Below are 17,055 nucleotides of genomic sequence, written 5' to 3' on the forward strand. Positions count from 1 at the left end.
CAATGTTCATAGTTGCGTCCTTTACATTGTTACTCAGCTGGAAAAAACTTCTTTTGAACCTGAAGGATTTGTTTCAGAAAAATAAAACTTGTTACATATATTACATAGTGGTGCTTCGACACGACTTAGATTTCTGTAGTTCATAACAGTTTGCAAAGCTCGTTCCCATATACTGTTTCCATTGTTTCTCACCATAGACACTGAAGAGGAGGCGGGGCAAATAGCATTGTACTTACTTTACAAATGAAGGGCTGAAAGCCTGAGGTGAGGTCAGGTGGCTGCCCGGGTTCCAGCTAGAGTGGCCGGGCTGGTCTTCAACCCAGCGTTGGGGCCGGCAGTTGACCCTGGAGTCTGTGTGCTCACAAGGAACATGTCATGGGGAATTTTGCTCATGAGATTAATCTTAGAATTCATTTATGAGCCACTAATTGTCAGTTTTCAGATTAAATGTTACTGCTTCTGAGCTTGGTTAGACAGAGTACAGTCAACTGAATTGGAGAAGGTGGGGAGGGGGAAGGGGAGAGGAGGAGAGGGGATGCTAGAACTGCCCTCATTGTCCACTTAGCTGCTGGGAGAGACCCCAGCACAGGAGCTGTGGGCCGCTCTGTCTAAGCTGATCATCCACGGAGCAGGCTGGATGGCACTCAGGTTTTCTCCCACCTCCTATTACTCAGTTCTCTATGGAAAATATAACTGAGTCTGCTTTTTTATTCAATTAGAATTAGAAAATGGAAACTCAGAATCCCTAGAAAGAACTTCATCCAACCCACCCCACATATACTGTTATATATAGAAGAACTAACCTCACAATATGCAACTTGGCTTTGCCTTTTTTGTATTAGAAATAGTTTTTCTGAAACCATTTCCTCTAAGATCAGGAACAAGACAAGGTTGTCCACTCTCACCACTATTATTCAACATAGTTTTGGAAGTTTTAGCCACAGCGATCAGAGAAGACAAAGAAATAAAAGGAATCTGAATCGGAAAAGAAGAAGTAAACCTGTCACTGTTTGCAGATGACATGATACTATACATAGAGAATCCTAAAGATGCTACCAGAAATCGACTAGAGCTAATCAATGAGTTTAGTAAAGTAGCAGGATACAAAATTAATGCACAGAAATCTCTTGCATTCCTATACACTAATGGTGAAAAATCTGAAAGAGAAATTAAGGAAACACTCCCATTTACCATTGCAACAAAAAGAATAAAATACCTGGGAATAAACCTACCTAAGGAGACAAAAGACCTGTATGCAGAAAACTATAAGACACTGATGAAAGAAAATAAAGATGATACAAACAGATGGAGAGATATACCATGTTCTTGGATTGGAAGAATCAAAATTGTGAAAATGATTATAGTACCCAAAGCCATCTACAAATTCAGTGCAATCCCTATTAAACTACCAATGGCATTTTTCAGAGAACTAGAACAAAAAATTTCACAATTTGTATGGAAACACAAAAGACCCTGAATAGCCAAAGCAATCTTGAGAAAGAAAAACAGAGCTGGCGGAATCAGGCTCCCTAACTTCAGACTGTACTACAAAGCTACAGTAATCAAGACAGTATGGTACTGGCACAAAAACAGAAATATAGATCAATGGAACAGGATAGAAAGCCCAGAGATAAACCCACGCACATATGGTCACCTTATCATTGATAAAGGAGGCAAGAATATACAATGGAGAAAAGACAGCCTCTTCAATAAGTGGTGCTGGGAAAACCGGACAGTTACATGTAAAAGAATGAAATTAGAACACGCCCTAACACCATACAAAAAAATAAACTCAAAATGGATTAAAGACCTAAATGTTAAGACCAGACACTATAAAACTCTTAGAGGAAAATATAGGCAGAACACTCTATGACATAAATCACAGCAAGATCCTTTTTGACCCACCTCCTAGAGAAATGGAAATAAAAACAAAAATAAACAAATGGGACCTAATGAAACTTAAAAGCTTTTGCACAGCAAAGGAAACCATAAACAAGACGAAAAGACAACCCTCAGAATGGGAGAAAATATTTGCAAATGAAGCAACTGACGAAGGATTAATCCCCCAAATATACAAGCAGCTCAATATCAAAAAAACAAAGAACCTAAACCAAAAATGGGCAGAAGACCTAAATAGACATTTCTCCAAAGAAGATATACAGATTGCCAACAAACACATGAAAGGATGCTCAACATCACTAATCATTAGAGAAATGCAAATCAAAACTACAATGAGGTATCACCTCACACCAGTCAGAATGGCCATCATGAAAAAATCAACAAACAGTAAATGTTGGAGAGGGTGTGGAGAAAAGGGAACCCTCTTGCACTGTTGGTGGGAATGTAAATTGATACAGCCACTGTGGAGAACAGTATGGAGGTTCCTTAAAAAACTAAAAATAGAACTACCATATGACCCAGCAGTCCTACTACTGGGCATTTACCCTGAGAAAACCATAATTCAAAAAGATTCATGTACCACAATGTTCATTGCAGCTCTATTTACAATAACCAGGATATGGAAGCAACCTAAGTGTCCATCGACAGATGAATGGATAAAGAAGATGTGGCACATATATACAATGGAATATTACTCAGCCATAAAAAGAAATGAAATTGAGTTATTTGTAGTGAGGTGGATGGACCTAGAGTCTGTCATACAGAGTGAAGTCAGAAAGAGAAAAACAAATACCATATTCTAACACATATATATGGAATCTAAAAAAAAAAAAAAACGGTTCTGAAGAACCTAGGGGCAGGACGGGAATAAAGACGCAGACATAGAAAATGGACTTGAGGGCATGGGGAGGGGGAAGGGTAAGCTGGGATGAACTGAGAGAGTGGCATACACTACCAAATGTAAAACAGATAGGTAGTGGGAAGCAGCCGCATAGCACAGGGAGATCAGCTCGGTGCTTTGTGACCACCTAGAGGGGTGGGATAGGGAGGGTGGGAGGGAGACGCAAGAGGGAGGAGATATGGGCATATATGTATATGTATAGCTGACTCACTTTGTTATAAAGCAGAAACTAACACACCATTGTAAAGCAATTATACTCCAATAAAAATGTTAAAAAAAAATCATTAGGGATGAACTGAAAAAAGAAGATACAGTTTTTTCCTAAGCCTTTTGATCCGCCAGTAGAGGGCGTAACTGAGGCTGCTCAGGGAATTCCTTCTGCTGGGCAGTGGGGCTCTGGATTGTGCGCCTCTGGCCCAACCTGCAGTTTCTATGTTCCTGCAGCACTTGAGTGGACAGAGAGAGGAGACTCGTCATCTTCACTCGCCCACCAAACTTCTCTTCCCTTGTCTTCCCCCATCTTGGCTGGTTGCATCAATAAGTACTCGGGTTCCCAAACCAGCAATGTGGGTGTTGTCTCCTCTCCCCCTCTCTCTATAGCTAATCCCAAGTCCTGTTGAATAGTCTACTTATACATTTCTCAAATTCATTCTTTCGTCTGAAGCTCTAGTGACCTAGTTCAGCCTCATCATCTTCCTGGACAATGGCAGTAGCCTTCTAACTAGTCTTCTTAACTCCACGCTTGTCCCCTTCAAATCCATCTTTCACAGTGTCACTAGGATGATCTCTTCAGAAGTACACATCTGGCTATGTCAGGCCTGTGCTTAAACCCTTCTGTGTCAGTAAGGTTACTTTCTGCTGCAGGTAACAGAAAAGTGAATTTGAATTGGCTTAAGCAGTAAAGAAATGGGACAGATCATTTGGGGCCTTGGAGGACCTAGTAAGGAATTTGGATTTTTTTCTAAGTACAGTGAGAATCTATGGAAATACTTGTGAGATATGACATAATCTGATTTATGTTTTGAAAAATTACTTGTACTCTTAGAGAATGGATTGGATGGAGCGAGAAGGGAAGCAGGGACCACCCTGTTAGGAAATTACTGTGTCCTAATCCAGAGAAGGGATCATGGTGGCCTGGAGGAAGACCATGAAGTGGAAATGGAGGGGAAAGTTTTAAACTTGGAATGTATTTTAGAATTACAACTGATGGAACTTTCTGATGGTTGTGAAGTAAAGAGGAATAAAGGGGGCTTTTGGTTTGATTTAAATAACTGTTGGATGTTAGGGCTGTTTACTGAGAAGAAATGATTTTCTTTCCTGGTTTAGGGAAGAAAATCAAGGATTCCATATTAGATATTTTATGTTCAGGAATTATGTGAGATACCCAGGTGGAGGTGTCAAGTAGGGAGTTGGATGTGCCAATCTGAGCTAGATGGGTGAGATCTGAGATGGATAGGAACGCTTGGGAGCCGTCACCATGGAGATGGTGTCCATTCCATGGAAATAGATAAGATCATTTTGGAGGTGAGTGCAGAGGGAGTAGACCAGCAGTTCCAGGACTGAGCTCTAAGGAATCCCAACATTGTGAGGTTTGAGGGAGCATGCGTAGCCAGTGAGACAGGAGCAAACCAGTAGGGAAGGATGGGAAAGAGCAAAAGGAAGGAAGGAGTGTGCTCTGTGCTGCTGCCGTTGGAATTTCAGGGCTTGTGAAGCACCGATTGCATTTGGCAACGTAGAGAATGTCGGTGATCTTAGCAAAAGCTATTTGAGTAAATTGATGGGAGTCAAAGCCATACTGAGTGGGTTTACAAAGTTCTAGAGTAAGACAAAGTAGGCTGTATCAATAGGCAAAACTTACAGGTTGTGCTAATATAACAAATTATTTCTTTTAAAAAATTCTCGTTATATCATTACCAAAATACATTTCAGATAAGTTTGTTAAATGTACATTTTTTCAGAATAAATTTGGATGAAAATTTATCACAATAATAATGTCTCTCTTAGTATAACATCAGGGATGAAAATAACAACGGATGTGGTTAATACTTTATGATGCATACAAGTTTTTCAAATATACCTAAAATGACAAAAGTAAAAGAAATTCTGAGAAAAACATTGGTCAGGTTGGTAAAGTGCTAACATGTCTCTAGATTATTAAGAACCAAATAAATAGGCAAACCATTAACAAGCCAGTCACAACACAGAAAGCTAGTAAACATTCATGGTACTGCCACTAGAAGAAGGAACTCTTCCAGAAGCTTAACAGGGTTCAGGGAGAATATGTGTGATATTTTTCTGTTTCCTTTTTACTTTTATCTAAAATATTTCCAACTGTTTTGAGCATGTATCATTCTTAAAAGTAGAAGCAAAATAATGCAAGAAGAAAAATGATTAAAATAGCTGCATAAATATTTTGAGTTTTAGAAAATGCTAATAAAAATTCTTCCTTTTGACCAAAGCCTGTTAAAAATCTTGAGCAAACGGAAAGCAGATACAATCTTACCTCTCGATTATGGTAATGTTAACAGGGGTTGTTAGGGATGAAGATGTAAACGTGATGTAATTTTATAGAGTGAATCATGTCAATATATCATTATACTGTTGAGTGGTGAGGCTTACAGTTTCTTTAGTTGTAAGTAGGTTGAAGTAGCCAAGGAAAAGACTAGATGTTAAAATTCATATCCACATTTCTGGCTAGTTTTAGAATATATTACCTTGAGTATTATTTTTTAAAAGCAAGTTTATTAAAGATAGTGATATATTTTTAAGATTCATTTCAATTTAACTTTTTGTGCCATTAACAAGAAACGAGATGCTTTAAATGTCTTTCCTCAGCTTTCTTATCAAGTCTGATGCAAAATTGTGGTGAAAACTTAGGTTTTAGTTCGTATCTCCTTTGCCAGACTGAGTTTTGAGGTCAGTCAGTTAGGCAGATAATGTTTTAAAGCCTGTAGTTCAGGACAGTTGAGAAATATACAACATTTTACGAAGTTATAGCTATTCTTCTTTGTTGGGATGGTGGAGAAACCTCATGTTTTATGATAATTGCAGTTGAACACCCAAAAAGTCTGTAAAAATGATCACTGTAACTTAAAGATCAGTGGTCTGTATTTTAAACACTGGTCAGCAATCTGTAATGCAGTGTTTTATGATTTATGATTTATTTATTATTTATTTTAGAGGTGCACGTGCCCCCTGCAGAGGAACAGCGAGAAGTACCACCAGGTATGGCATTTTGTCAGATGTATTGCTTTTTCCTTTTTTGTTTAATTAATTAATTAATTTATTTATGGCTGTGTTGGGTCTTAGTTCCTGTGCGAGGGCTTTCTCCAGTTGTGGCAAGTGGGGGCCCCTCTTCATCGCAGTGCGCGGGCCTCTCATTATCGTGGCCTCTCTTGTTGCGGAGCACAGGCTCCAGACGCGCAGGCTCAGTAACTGTGGCTCACGGGCCCAGCTGCTCCACGGCATGTGGGGTCTTCCGGGACCAGGGCTCGAACCCGCGTCCCCTGCACTGGCAGGCGGACTCCCAACCACTGCGCCACCAGGGAAGCCCCTCCTTTTTTGTTTAATTTAAAAGATGCTGCTGATACACTAGATGGAATGATTCTATGAAGAGTAGAATTCCCGAGAGAGGAGGATTAATTATACCTAAATTTAAAAAGAAAATGTTCTGTGTTTTCGTCAGTTGAGCCAAAGTAATGGGAAATAGACATCAGACTGAGTCTAGTACATATTTGTTGAGCTAGAATTTGAGGAGTATTCATGATCAAAGTACTGCATGATTTTTGCCATTATAGATGTTGGTAGTAGTGGAAGTTAGGGAAGCTTTTTTTTTCCTTTTTTTTGATTGACAGGCTATTTGATGGAGGATGTGGAATCAGACTTGCCTTCAGATAAAAGTTTAATAGTGCTTAAATTAGTGACATTGGTCCTCCTCCTCCCCCTGTCTTCCCCGAGAACACCCTTGTGCCCCGCGTGACCCAGGCAGTCCTTGCTGCCAGCCCACTGTGCTACACCCGTCCCTCTGCGTTTTCCTCCCTTCCCCCGCATGTCCCTTTCATCATCAGTGAGTTTAAACTCATCATCAATGAGTTCAACCAAGGCCTGTGCTTTCAAATGCGTTTTAGAGGTGACATTAACCATACCTGCAATCGGAAATTAACATAGAAACCTCTTGTTTTCAAAGTGGGCAAAAAAATGTTTCATTAGGAGAGGATTTTCCAACACCTCTTTCCCAAATGTATTTCTTCTTGTTTCTGTGTTTTATTTCCATTTGTTTTCTTTCTGTGTCATTTATTGGTTCAGTTTTTACTCACATTTTTCACATTATGCTTAATGTGAATTTTGTAGCGATGATGTACATTCGTACTACTGATTTTGGTAGAAATAATTGTGCCTTCCAAAATTTATTGAAATACTAAATTTCAAGAGGAAAAAAACCTTTTATAATCAAAGAGTGTTTTTAGTTACACCACAGCTCATATTTGCTTATTTAACAGTTGGGATGTTTTAGATTTTGATAGTTGTTGTATGTTGTACATTTAGAATATATACGAATACTAAAGGAACCGCATTGTTGGTATTGTGATATGAATGAGAAAAGAAATCCATGGAGAAATTGATCTTTTACAAGATGACTGCTGGGCATATGTGTATATTTTGTGTTTAGGAAAGATACACAGAGCAAGGAAGGTTGATGTTTCTGTCCTGCTTTTGTAATTTCCTCTTTGTTGTTGAGCAGTGCTTCACAGAGCGCCTTGTTTCTAACCTGAGGATGCAGGGCAGGTTACTGAATTTGCATTTTGATTACTATCCATTCCTCTAAAGAAAATTGTTTTATAAGTATTCCTAAAAATAATGAGTTTCTACAACACTGACTTTTTTCTAGTTATAGTTGATATTTTTTTAATATTTACCTGACTTGAATGAAAGTATGAAACGTAATATTATTTTCTGACCAAAAAGTTCTGTGCTTCTACTTTGGTGATTTATAAATGAAGCCCAAGAATTTCCTTGGAACATAAATACAAAATACTAAGTGGTTGGGGGGCTGGAATAAGGTGCTTTTTTTGATGAGATGTTTAACAGCTGAAGTAAATGAAAATGAAGATTTGATTCATATGCACCTCCTGACACACAATGAGCTCCCAGTAAATGGTGGCTGTGGCTCTTATTGTTTAGTAATTAATTAGCCTGATCTTTGAGGTGGATCAAGAGAAGCTAAATTCTGAAAGACCTGGTCCAGGAGTTGTAACCTGTCAGTTGTAATGCATTTGTCTTACATTCTGGTGTCATAAAAATTTGAGTGATGCACCGCACGGCTGTAGTTTGACCTTTACCAAAGAGGATGTGAGGCGGAGAGTCAGCAATAATTATTTGTAATGATTGCACTGGGTTTGCTTATTTCCTATTATCTTCTTAGTCTTACTTTACATTACATTTTTTAAATTATTCAATCTTACAAAAGAATAATATTCATAAATCAGTCTCTATTTTGTACAGTAAGGTGACTGCTTTTGCAACAGTGTTGAACTGTGTGATGCAGGAACTGAGGAAACAATTGTGGGACCCATTTCCTTACTACCTTTCAATCTTTAAAATTTCTTATTCAGTGGAAAATGCAAACTGAGGCCCTCTGCAAAATGCTGGATATCGGTTTTTCCTGGCCCTCAGAATCTAACTGATGATTACTTTGCCTTCCCCGATCTTTCTAAGAATTCTAAGATTTCTAAGATTGTTGTACAATCTTAATATTGCGCATTAAAGTTCATAATAACATACTTACTTATCGTTGTGATAATCCCATGGGGTGGGAATTGTCTTAATTTACTGTTGTATCTAGCCACCTACCAGGAGGCAGTGCTAACTTCTATTAAGCATTATGTATGTCACGCTATTCTAGACACACACATGAATTGACTCCCTTAGTAAATATTTCCGGTAGCCCAAGAGGTAGACATGCTGTTATCTCCATTTTACAGATGAGAAAACTGAGGCACAGCAAGGCAGAGGAACCTGTCTGACGTCTCAGAGCTGACAAGTGGGAGAGCTGAGTTCGATTCTTGCATTTTGGCTCCAGAGTTCACACACTCAGCTTCTGTGCTCTAGAGGATTTCACATAAATGAAGGCCTAAAAGCTGATGCGTTTTGAGAGCCGTTTTGATGTGATAAAAGCAGAGATATTGTATTCTTTGGCATCTTTTTCTTAACATGCATTAGCACTTCACTTAAGACTCAGAAATGTTGAAGATTAATTATGATTCATTGTGGAAAAGTTAGTTGTCCAATAATTTAAACTTTGCCATCTTTTGTTTATATTTATAAATTTATCAGTGCTTTGCTGGCATACTTTTGGCAAGGATGTAAAAAGTCAATCCTAAGAACTGATCATTCTGATATTAGAAGTCAATCATTTTGAATACCGTGTTTTTTTAAAAAATTGATTTTGGAACCTCTGCTCCTTTAGTGGGTTTTCACCTTTGTCCTCAAAGTCATATTTTTACTTGAAATCATACAGCATATTTCTAGCAATATGACAGCATAAACATACATAGCACAAATTGAATGGCTTATGAAGGAATCGCTTAGGAAATTAAATTTCCTGCCAAGCAATACTTTAAGGCCATTTGACTAACTGGTTCCTTTAACAATTTTTCTGTCATGGCACGCCAGAAAAAAAAACTTAACAGTTACGTCTTGTGATGATAATCATGCTGTTTGACATGAAGATATGTGAGCATCTGTGTTTCTGGGTAGGTCTCCTTGCTCTTGTCTCTCTGAAAATGGAGATAACATTTGTAACTCATCTCACGTTTGAATATTCTAGCAGGGGTGATGGTTTCACTCCGTTGCATCTGTCTAGAGCTGTCACTCATGACTCCCCTGTCACCCAGCATTTTCTAACACTGACCAGTAAGACGCACAACCAGCTTTACGCTGTCAGCACTAGAGGTCTTAGCTTATGGTAGTAAGTGCCTAATACGCATATCATTGTTACTGATTTGATCATTCGTCTATTCAAGAAATACGTATCAAGCAACTCCTACGGTACAGGCTCTGCCCCGGACAGTGAAGACACACAGTGAACAATACAGTTCCTGTCTTGTAGCGGTTCACAGACCTGTGGGTGTACAGCTGGGGGTAACAACCAGTACGGCGTCATTAGCTTCTCAGAGTGGTACACAAGGCAGCACCGGGAGGAGGGGGAACTAACCCAACTTTGGGACCCGGAGTGCAAGCGTGCGGAAGGCCTCCCACGTGTGGTCGTGCTGGAGCGGAGCCTTGAGGAGCTGCTGGAAGTGAAGGAGCTGGCACGTCGGGGGTGGGCACGGCAAGTGCTTGCAGCACAAAGACCAAGGTGGTGTGCCAGGTACAGGTGTAAGAAGACAGTGTGGATGGGCAGGCGGCGCTTCTCGGAGGATCCCATAAACGATGTTTGAGAATTTGAATGTGGGCCTGAAAGTGCAGGGAAGCAGCAGAAAAACTCCAAGCCGAGGAGTCGTATGATCAGATCCACATTTGAACAGAGGAGTCCCGTGAGGAGGTGGAGACCAGTCGGGGGGCAGATGTGTTCATCTAAGCAGACGTGATGGGACCTGGAACTGGTGCCAGGGATGCAGAGCAGGGATGGATTTCACGGACCTTGGAGGTGGAGGTAATTTGGTGGGAAGAGGGGCTGGTTGAGGGGGAAGAGTCGAGCTTGATTCCTGTGCTTCTGGCTTGAATGGATGGATGATGGAACCTTAATGGAGATACAGAAGGCGGGAGGAACAGAGGGTAGCAGAGACCACTGGCCTGAATTTGGAGATGCTGGGTTTGCAGCTTGGTGTGGACTACTTCTGAGTGGAGACGTCTTCAAATATGTAGGGGCATAATTTGAGTCATTCAAAACTGTAACTGAGCTTTAACGTTATTTGCCTTGTTACCAGTACTCATACTTTGAATAAGTTCCCATGGTCTCCAGGATTTTTGATTGCACAGGTTACAGAAATGCTTATCCCTCACACTCCAGCTAATGGTTAAATTCTAAGAGAACCTAAGGTCAAACGCATCTTTTAAAACTTTCTGTTGAGGTGTAATTTACACACAGGGAGGTGCTCACATGTTGAGGGTACAGTTTGATGGACTTGTACGTGTGATACATTCTTGTACCCGCTACGCAGAGTTCTTCCAGCCCCTGGAGGTCTCTCCCTCTCCCCTCCCCCAGTAACGCGCCCACAAAAGGTAACTACTGTTCTGACCTGTGTCATCATAGATTGATCTGCCCGCCTTTGAATTTGATTGAATAGAACCGCAAGTAAACACGCACATACATATATACACTTTTTTTGTGCCTGTTTTCTGTTGCTCATCTTTATGACTGTGAGTTTCATCCACTTTGATATTTATAGTTATTGGTTTTATCACTGCTATTTACTGTAATATTCCATTTAAAAATTCCTTTTTATGTTTATGGCTGCAGGGACTATTTCTAGTTTGGGGCTATTATGAAGAAAGCGGCCATGAATATTCTTATACATGTCTTTTGGTAGACAAACATTCATTTCTGTTGGATGTACAAAAATATACATATAATTTCCAGTTACTTCTCATTAGCACCAAATAATTCTGCTTATATAAAAATTTCTGGTTACGCACACACACGTATGCACACATGTAGACAGATACATAGGGAAGGAAGGGAGGGAGGGAGGGAGGAAGGAAGGAAGGGAGGGAGGGAGGGAGGAAGGAAGGATGGATCACACTCCAGCCTTAGAAATTATATCAAAATTTGACTGGGCCTTTATGTGCAGAAACTCCTTTTTTACTCTAATTGTAACATAGATCCAATGCTGTGGTAGTAAAATAAATCAGACACTAGAGTTCGGAATAAGAAAATATTTGTTGAAAGTTGGACAGAATGAATTTTACTTCTTTTAAAATATTGTATACTTTTTTTTACCAACCACTTATATCTTCAGTAACATTAAAATTGATATAAGATTATTAAAGTAATATATTTTAACTGCAACTTACAGTATCCTGTTGACCCTTGAAAATCCTTCCTATATTTGTGTTTCAAATGCCATACTAGATTCCCCCCCATTGCATTTCTTTTTTTTTTTAATTAACTCATTATTTATTTATTTTTGGCTGTGTTGGGTCTTCGTTTCTGTGCGTCGGCTTTCTCTAGTTGCGGCGAGCGGGGGCCACTCTTCATCGCGGTGCGCGGGCCTCTCACTGTCGCGGCCTCTCTTGTTGCGGAGCACAGGCTCCAGACGCGCAGGCTCAGTAGTTGTGGCTCACGGGCCCGGTTGCTCCGTGGCATGTGGGATCTTCCCAGACCAGGGCTCGAACCCGTGTCCCCTGCATTGGCAGGCAGATTCTCAACCACTGCACCACCAGGGAAGCCCTGCATTTCTTTTTAATACAGTGAAAACATTGATGGGAGAAATTTAATGCTTGTATTTCTCAAAAGACTGACATTTTAAAATTCAGTTGTAATTCTCAGATGCTCTAGAGAACCTCTGATTTTCATTAGCTTTGCAATGAAAGTAGTAGGAACTACTTTCATAGTAGCAGGTGCCCCAGGGACTGCTCTAGGTAGTGAATCGTTCTGTTTCCCTGTTGCTGTTAAAAACAACAACAATCCAAAAAAGAAAAAAAGCATTTACTTCTGTTGGTGGGTTTTTTAAAAGTAGAGTAAAAATGAAGCAGTTTCACAGTCTATGTCTAGTTGGTCCTTTAATTTAGATTTCCCCTTATTTTTGCAGATACTTAAAGCTTCAGAAAGGCTGCCCTTACCACCACAGGAGGACCAGTTTACCCATACGCTGCAAAAGATGGCTGGGATAGATCTTGTGAAGTAATTTCTGAGCAGACCAAGATCTTTGGGAATGAACACTAAAGATGATTTGAATGAACCATAGTCCACTGGCATTTTAGTGTATTTTTTTTTAGAAACAAAAATCACATGTGATGTTACATTCCTGCATGTCCTTTTCTGATAGCCTTAGTGGATCCATTGGATTTCTTTTCTTTTTCCTTTTGTGACACAGCTTTTAGTCTTACCTGCATTTATGTGTTTTTCAGACAATAGTTAATAATCGTCTTGATGATGTAGCAGCAATTGTCATGGCAGGGTTTTAATATCTCTTATCCGTAATTAACACTATGTTGGGCTGACTTGTATACACTGTGTGAAACATGATTTAAAACCACTAAGAGTGTCTTAAAAACACTGATGGGGTCATTATTAGCTGTGAAGATTTGCGTTGTATGTATCTGCAGCAATACCTTATAAAAAATTGCTTACATTAGCTTCGAGTATTCAGGGTAAAACTCAACATTTGAGATTCCTGTAGCTTTTAGCTTGTTAATTAGAAAAATTTTTAATTTCAATAAAAGTTTAAATTATCATGGTTAATTTATTTTTCAAAATAAGGGGGGAAAATTATTGTTAGGGACGCAGGGGAAAGGAATGGCCTGTTATATCATGCAAAAATGCTTTTCCACACCTCGGAGTGATTGTAGAATAGCTGTAGTCCCATGAGTATTTGTTTAAATTTTAGAAAGTCTCTTATCAATTACTGGTGCATAAGGTGAAGGTTGTTCTGCCTTTGGCTGGTTAAGTAACGCCCGTACAACGCTGAAGCCCGCTCCGTGTTAAAAGTCCACAGGGCCTCTGGCTGGGTGATGTAGGGTGTGTGAAAAGTGCTCACAAGCCAGAGGCCCGCTGCTGTTTGACAGTGTTTGAGCCTTTTCCTTTCCACGCTGAAGCATTTCTTCTATTTTTAGTGTGAGTAATTTGTGGCTCAGAGATAGCTGCCGTGATGAAAATACTCATTTGTTAGAAAAAAAAGGTAGCTGCACCCTCATTTTGAAAGGACCCTGAGCTATAAAAAAAAAAACTCTAAGAAGTGGTTTCATTTATGTGTCCAGGGAGCTCTTGATCATGTTCACATTGTTTTAAGATAAAGTGACATTTTTTCTGCTTTTAGGGTTAAAATCAAAGAGATTTTATATTTTTTATCATTAGAAGTCATCAGTACAATGTAGTAAGTTATGCTGAACCGTAGTGTAGTTGAAACCCAAAGTAATATGTTAGTAAAGAAGCAATAATTTTCTAAAGCTGTGATCTGGGTAATACAGAGTTGCTACTCAAAAATCTCATAAAGCTCTTACTCCGTATGGTGAATTATAGAACACTACTTTTTATAAAGCCATATTTTTTTAGGGAAACTTAGGAGTGACATAGAACTGATAAATGCGTAGAATAAATTTTGCTGGATTTTTGTATATAATCATCTCTAGAACTCTGGACATTGAGGATTCATTACGCTGTGGTCGACTTCAAATACTTTCTAATTCCAAATATCTCAATGAATGAGCCTTGTCTTCACAGATGTATGCCAAGCTGGGCAACATCAATGGATTTTCTAAAAATAATGTAATCATCTTCTGTTGAATGTTATTTGAGTGCAATAAAATGCAGAATTCTTCTCTACATTGTCATTATTTTGAAGTATATTAGTTTTTGTTTTGTTACATAACAAAATTGGTTCATTTTATACTTACTAGTATTTTAGAATATTATAGCATTTTTGATGACTAAAATCACAAAGGCGTACCTTCAACCTCTTTCTTAACCTATTTCTAGTAGGTAATGTGTATTTATTTTGTTTAACATTTCCTATTATGCTACATTTTGGGGAGCAGAATGAAATGAAATCGCCCCTGCATCCATCCTGTGTAGGTTTTTGTGCGGCGCCTAGAAGTTCTGCTAATCCCCTGGTGCGGCCACTCCCCTCCCCTGTACCCTCGGATCCTCTGTTGACCGTCACACGGTGGGGATATTAACTTCAGCCTGGTTAAGGGGACCAAGGATTCTGAGCAGCTGGAAGGGCAGCATAGGGTAGAGAAGGTTCTCTTTCTTCTCATCTTCATTCTCTGGGCAGAAAAGGAGAGCTAGACACAAAGGGACGAAGCTTCTGGGGTTCTAGAAAGTGTTGTTTTCTCTTCCAGTGTGCCCAGAAGAAACGCTTAGAAAAAGACTTTCAGGCTAAGCAGACCACTTTTACTGACTGCACTTACTCTGCGAAGTGCTGAGGTAGGGAGTTGAGTTTTCCCAGCACGTGGGTGTTATTACCCTGCTTGCAGACAAGGAGACTGAGGGTCAGAGAGGCTGAAACGCCTGCTGGCTGAGGTCATTCACGGCCTAGAGTCTAGGGTGCTCAGGTGGGCACCAGGTGGAAGGTGGAAGCCATTGGAGGGCGGCCACAAGCTGGTGGAGGGCAGTTAGGTAACTAAGGAGTAATAGTCCAGGAGATGTTGTGATAGGACCTGACCTGGGGAAAGCGCTAGTGGAGAGAGAGGACGGGGACCAGGTGACTTAGTGAAGACTGGGTCAGGGAGAAGCGGAGCCCCAGGTCTGGGTCTTGGGGGGTGAACAGATGCCAGTGTGACCAGGAACTCGGGAGGACACACAGGCCTGGATGGAGATTAGCTTTGCCAACAAGAACTGGCCAAGTAGGCAGATGAGCGCAGTAGCTGCAGTATGATTGCGTTCAGAATAATTGAATATACAAAAGTGATTTTTCTTTAATGGTTGTATGACAGTTTTAAAAGATTAAGATCCTGTTTTTTTTAGTAAGATTTTTCTTATTCTGTTAAATAGTGTCGAAAAAGAAAAAGTAGGCGGGAGCCCAGAGTGAGGCGCGCCGCGGAGGAGGTGGGATCCGGCGCAAAAGTTTCCTCCCAACTGCGGCCCCGCGCGCCGCCGCCAGGGCTGGGGCCGGGGCCGGAGCAGCTGGGCCCCTGCACCGCGGCGTCTCCGGCCCCCCGCCACTGGGGTCCGCCCTCCCCCGATGCCGCCTCCTCTCCGATTCCCGCCTGCCCGGGCGAATGGGGCTCTGCTGCGAGCCGCCGGCCCGGAGGGGCGCCCCGGGGTCTCTGTGCCCCCGCCCCGGCCCCGCCGGCCCAGACACCTGTTCGGCCCGGCCCGGCCCGGTCGCCGGGGGCCGGGATGAAAGTGACCGAGCGCCTCGGCAGGACCGCACCGTGGTGCCCTGCAAGGAGGGCCAGCTGCGCGTCCGGGAAGCTCACGCAGCGGGCGCTGCAGCGGTGCCTGAAGACCCGGGAGAAGGGAAAAAGGAATCGGAAGCCCTGAGAATACTGCGCTTTACTCTCCCACATGGCAGCCATCAGTTGGAGCTGAGGACGCCTCTGTAGAAGGAATCATTGTGCTTTGTAGTCTCCATTATTACCTTTCCCAATAGATAAGTGTGCTCCCAATACTGTTTCCTTGTGCGCCGGGGCCTCAGGGTTCTGGCCTTTCAGTCGGATCTCATCCATTCCATGGCTTTGGCTACCCTCAAGCACACACCTCCAGCCTTGAACTTGCGATAGAACTCAATATCCGCCAGCCTGTGGACTTCACCTCCTTGATGTCCCATATGCAGTTCGAGCCCAGCCTGTTCCTGCGTACATCTGCTCGTCGCCATTCTCCTGTAGCCTGTTTCTCCATTTCTGGTGCCACCATTCACCTGGTTGTCTAATCCAGAAACCTGGAAATCCTTCCTTCCTTGACGACCTCTCATCCTCCATATTCTACCACTTGTCTAGTTGGTCAGAAAGTTCCCTTGATGCTTCCGCGTGCTATCTCTTTTGATCTGCTTCCTCTTTTCTGCGCCAAACCTTGCGTTTCTCATTCCTGCCGTGGGGAACTGCGGCAGACCAGTAACTGGCCTTTCTGCCTTTCCTAGCTCCCAACTCTTCCAAACTGTTCTCCGTTGAGGACTTTACAGCTGCAAATCTGATCATGTCTGGAGTATTGCTGCGAGTATTTGAATGGCTCTACATTGCTTTTAGGTGAAAACCCACTTTGCTTACCTGTCCAGTACCTCCTCTATTCCTCTGTACCCTTTAAATTCGTACACGCAACGTAGTATTCTGTCCCATTTTCCCCACCCCAGGTAAATCCTGCTTATCTTTCGGGATGAGTCTCCAGTTGCCTCTTTCTCTAGGAATTCCCTCCCTCCCTTTCCCCCTCACTATCACTTAGGGGCCTCATTCTTGTGTTCCTAGAGCTCCCTATGCTGTGCTTTCATTTTGAAAACTACATTTACATTATACTGTCTATTGGTCAGGGTCTAGTAACTTAACAGACAGCCCCCGAAGGGCAGTGGTTTATCCCAGCAAAGGGTTCTCTTTCTGGGTGGGAGGTGTGGACTCTGACCCATACAACCAGCTGCCCACCATTCCTTTTGGCTTTGGTT

The 17,055-nt window shown here is 41.4% G+C and overlaps 1 protein-coding gene across 1 annotated transcript in view; it reads left to right on the forward strand.

Moving 5' to 3' along the window:
- ASPH (aspartate beta-hydroxylase) overlaps positions 1 to 17,055 on the forward strand; it is a 220,265-nt gene that overhangs the window by 90,523 nt on the left and 112,687 nt on the right. Inside the window, 1 exon segment of the mRNA XM_036830432.1 lies at positions 5,981 to 6,025. Within this exon segment, the coding sequence (XP_036686327.1) occupies positions 5,981 to 6,025 (45 nt within the window).

Source organism: Balaenoptera musculus, chromosome 17 (genome assembly GCF_009873245.2).
Source record: "Balaenoptera musculus isolate JJ_BM4_2016_0621 chromosome 17, mBalMus1.pri.v3, whole genome shotgun sequence".
NCBI classification, from domain to species: domain Eukaryota; kingdom Metazoa; phylum Chordata; class Mammalia; order Artiodactyla; family Balaenopteridae; genus Balaenoptera; species Balaenoptera musculus.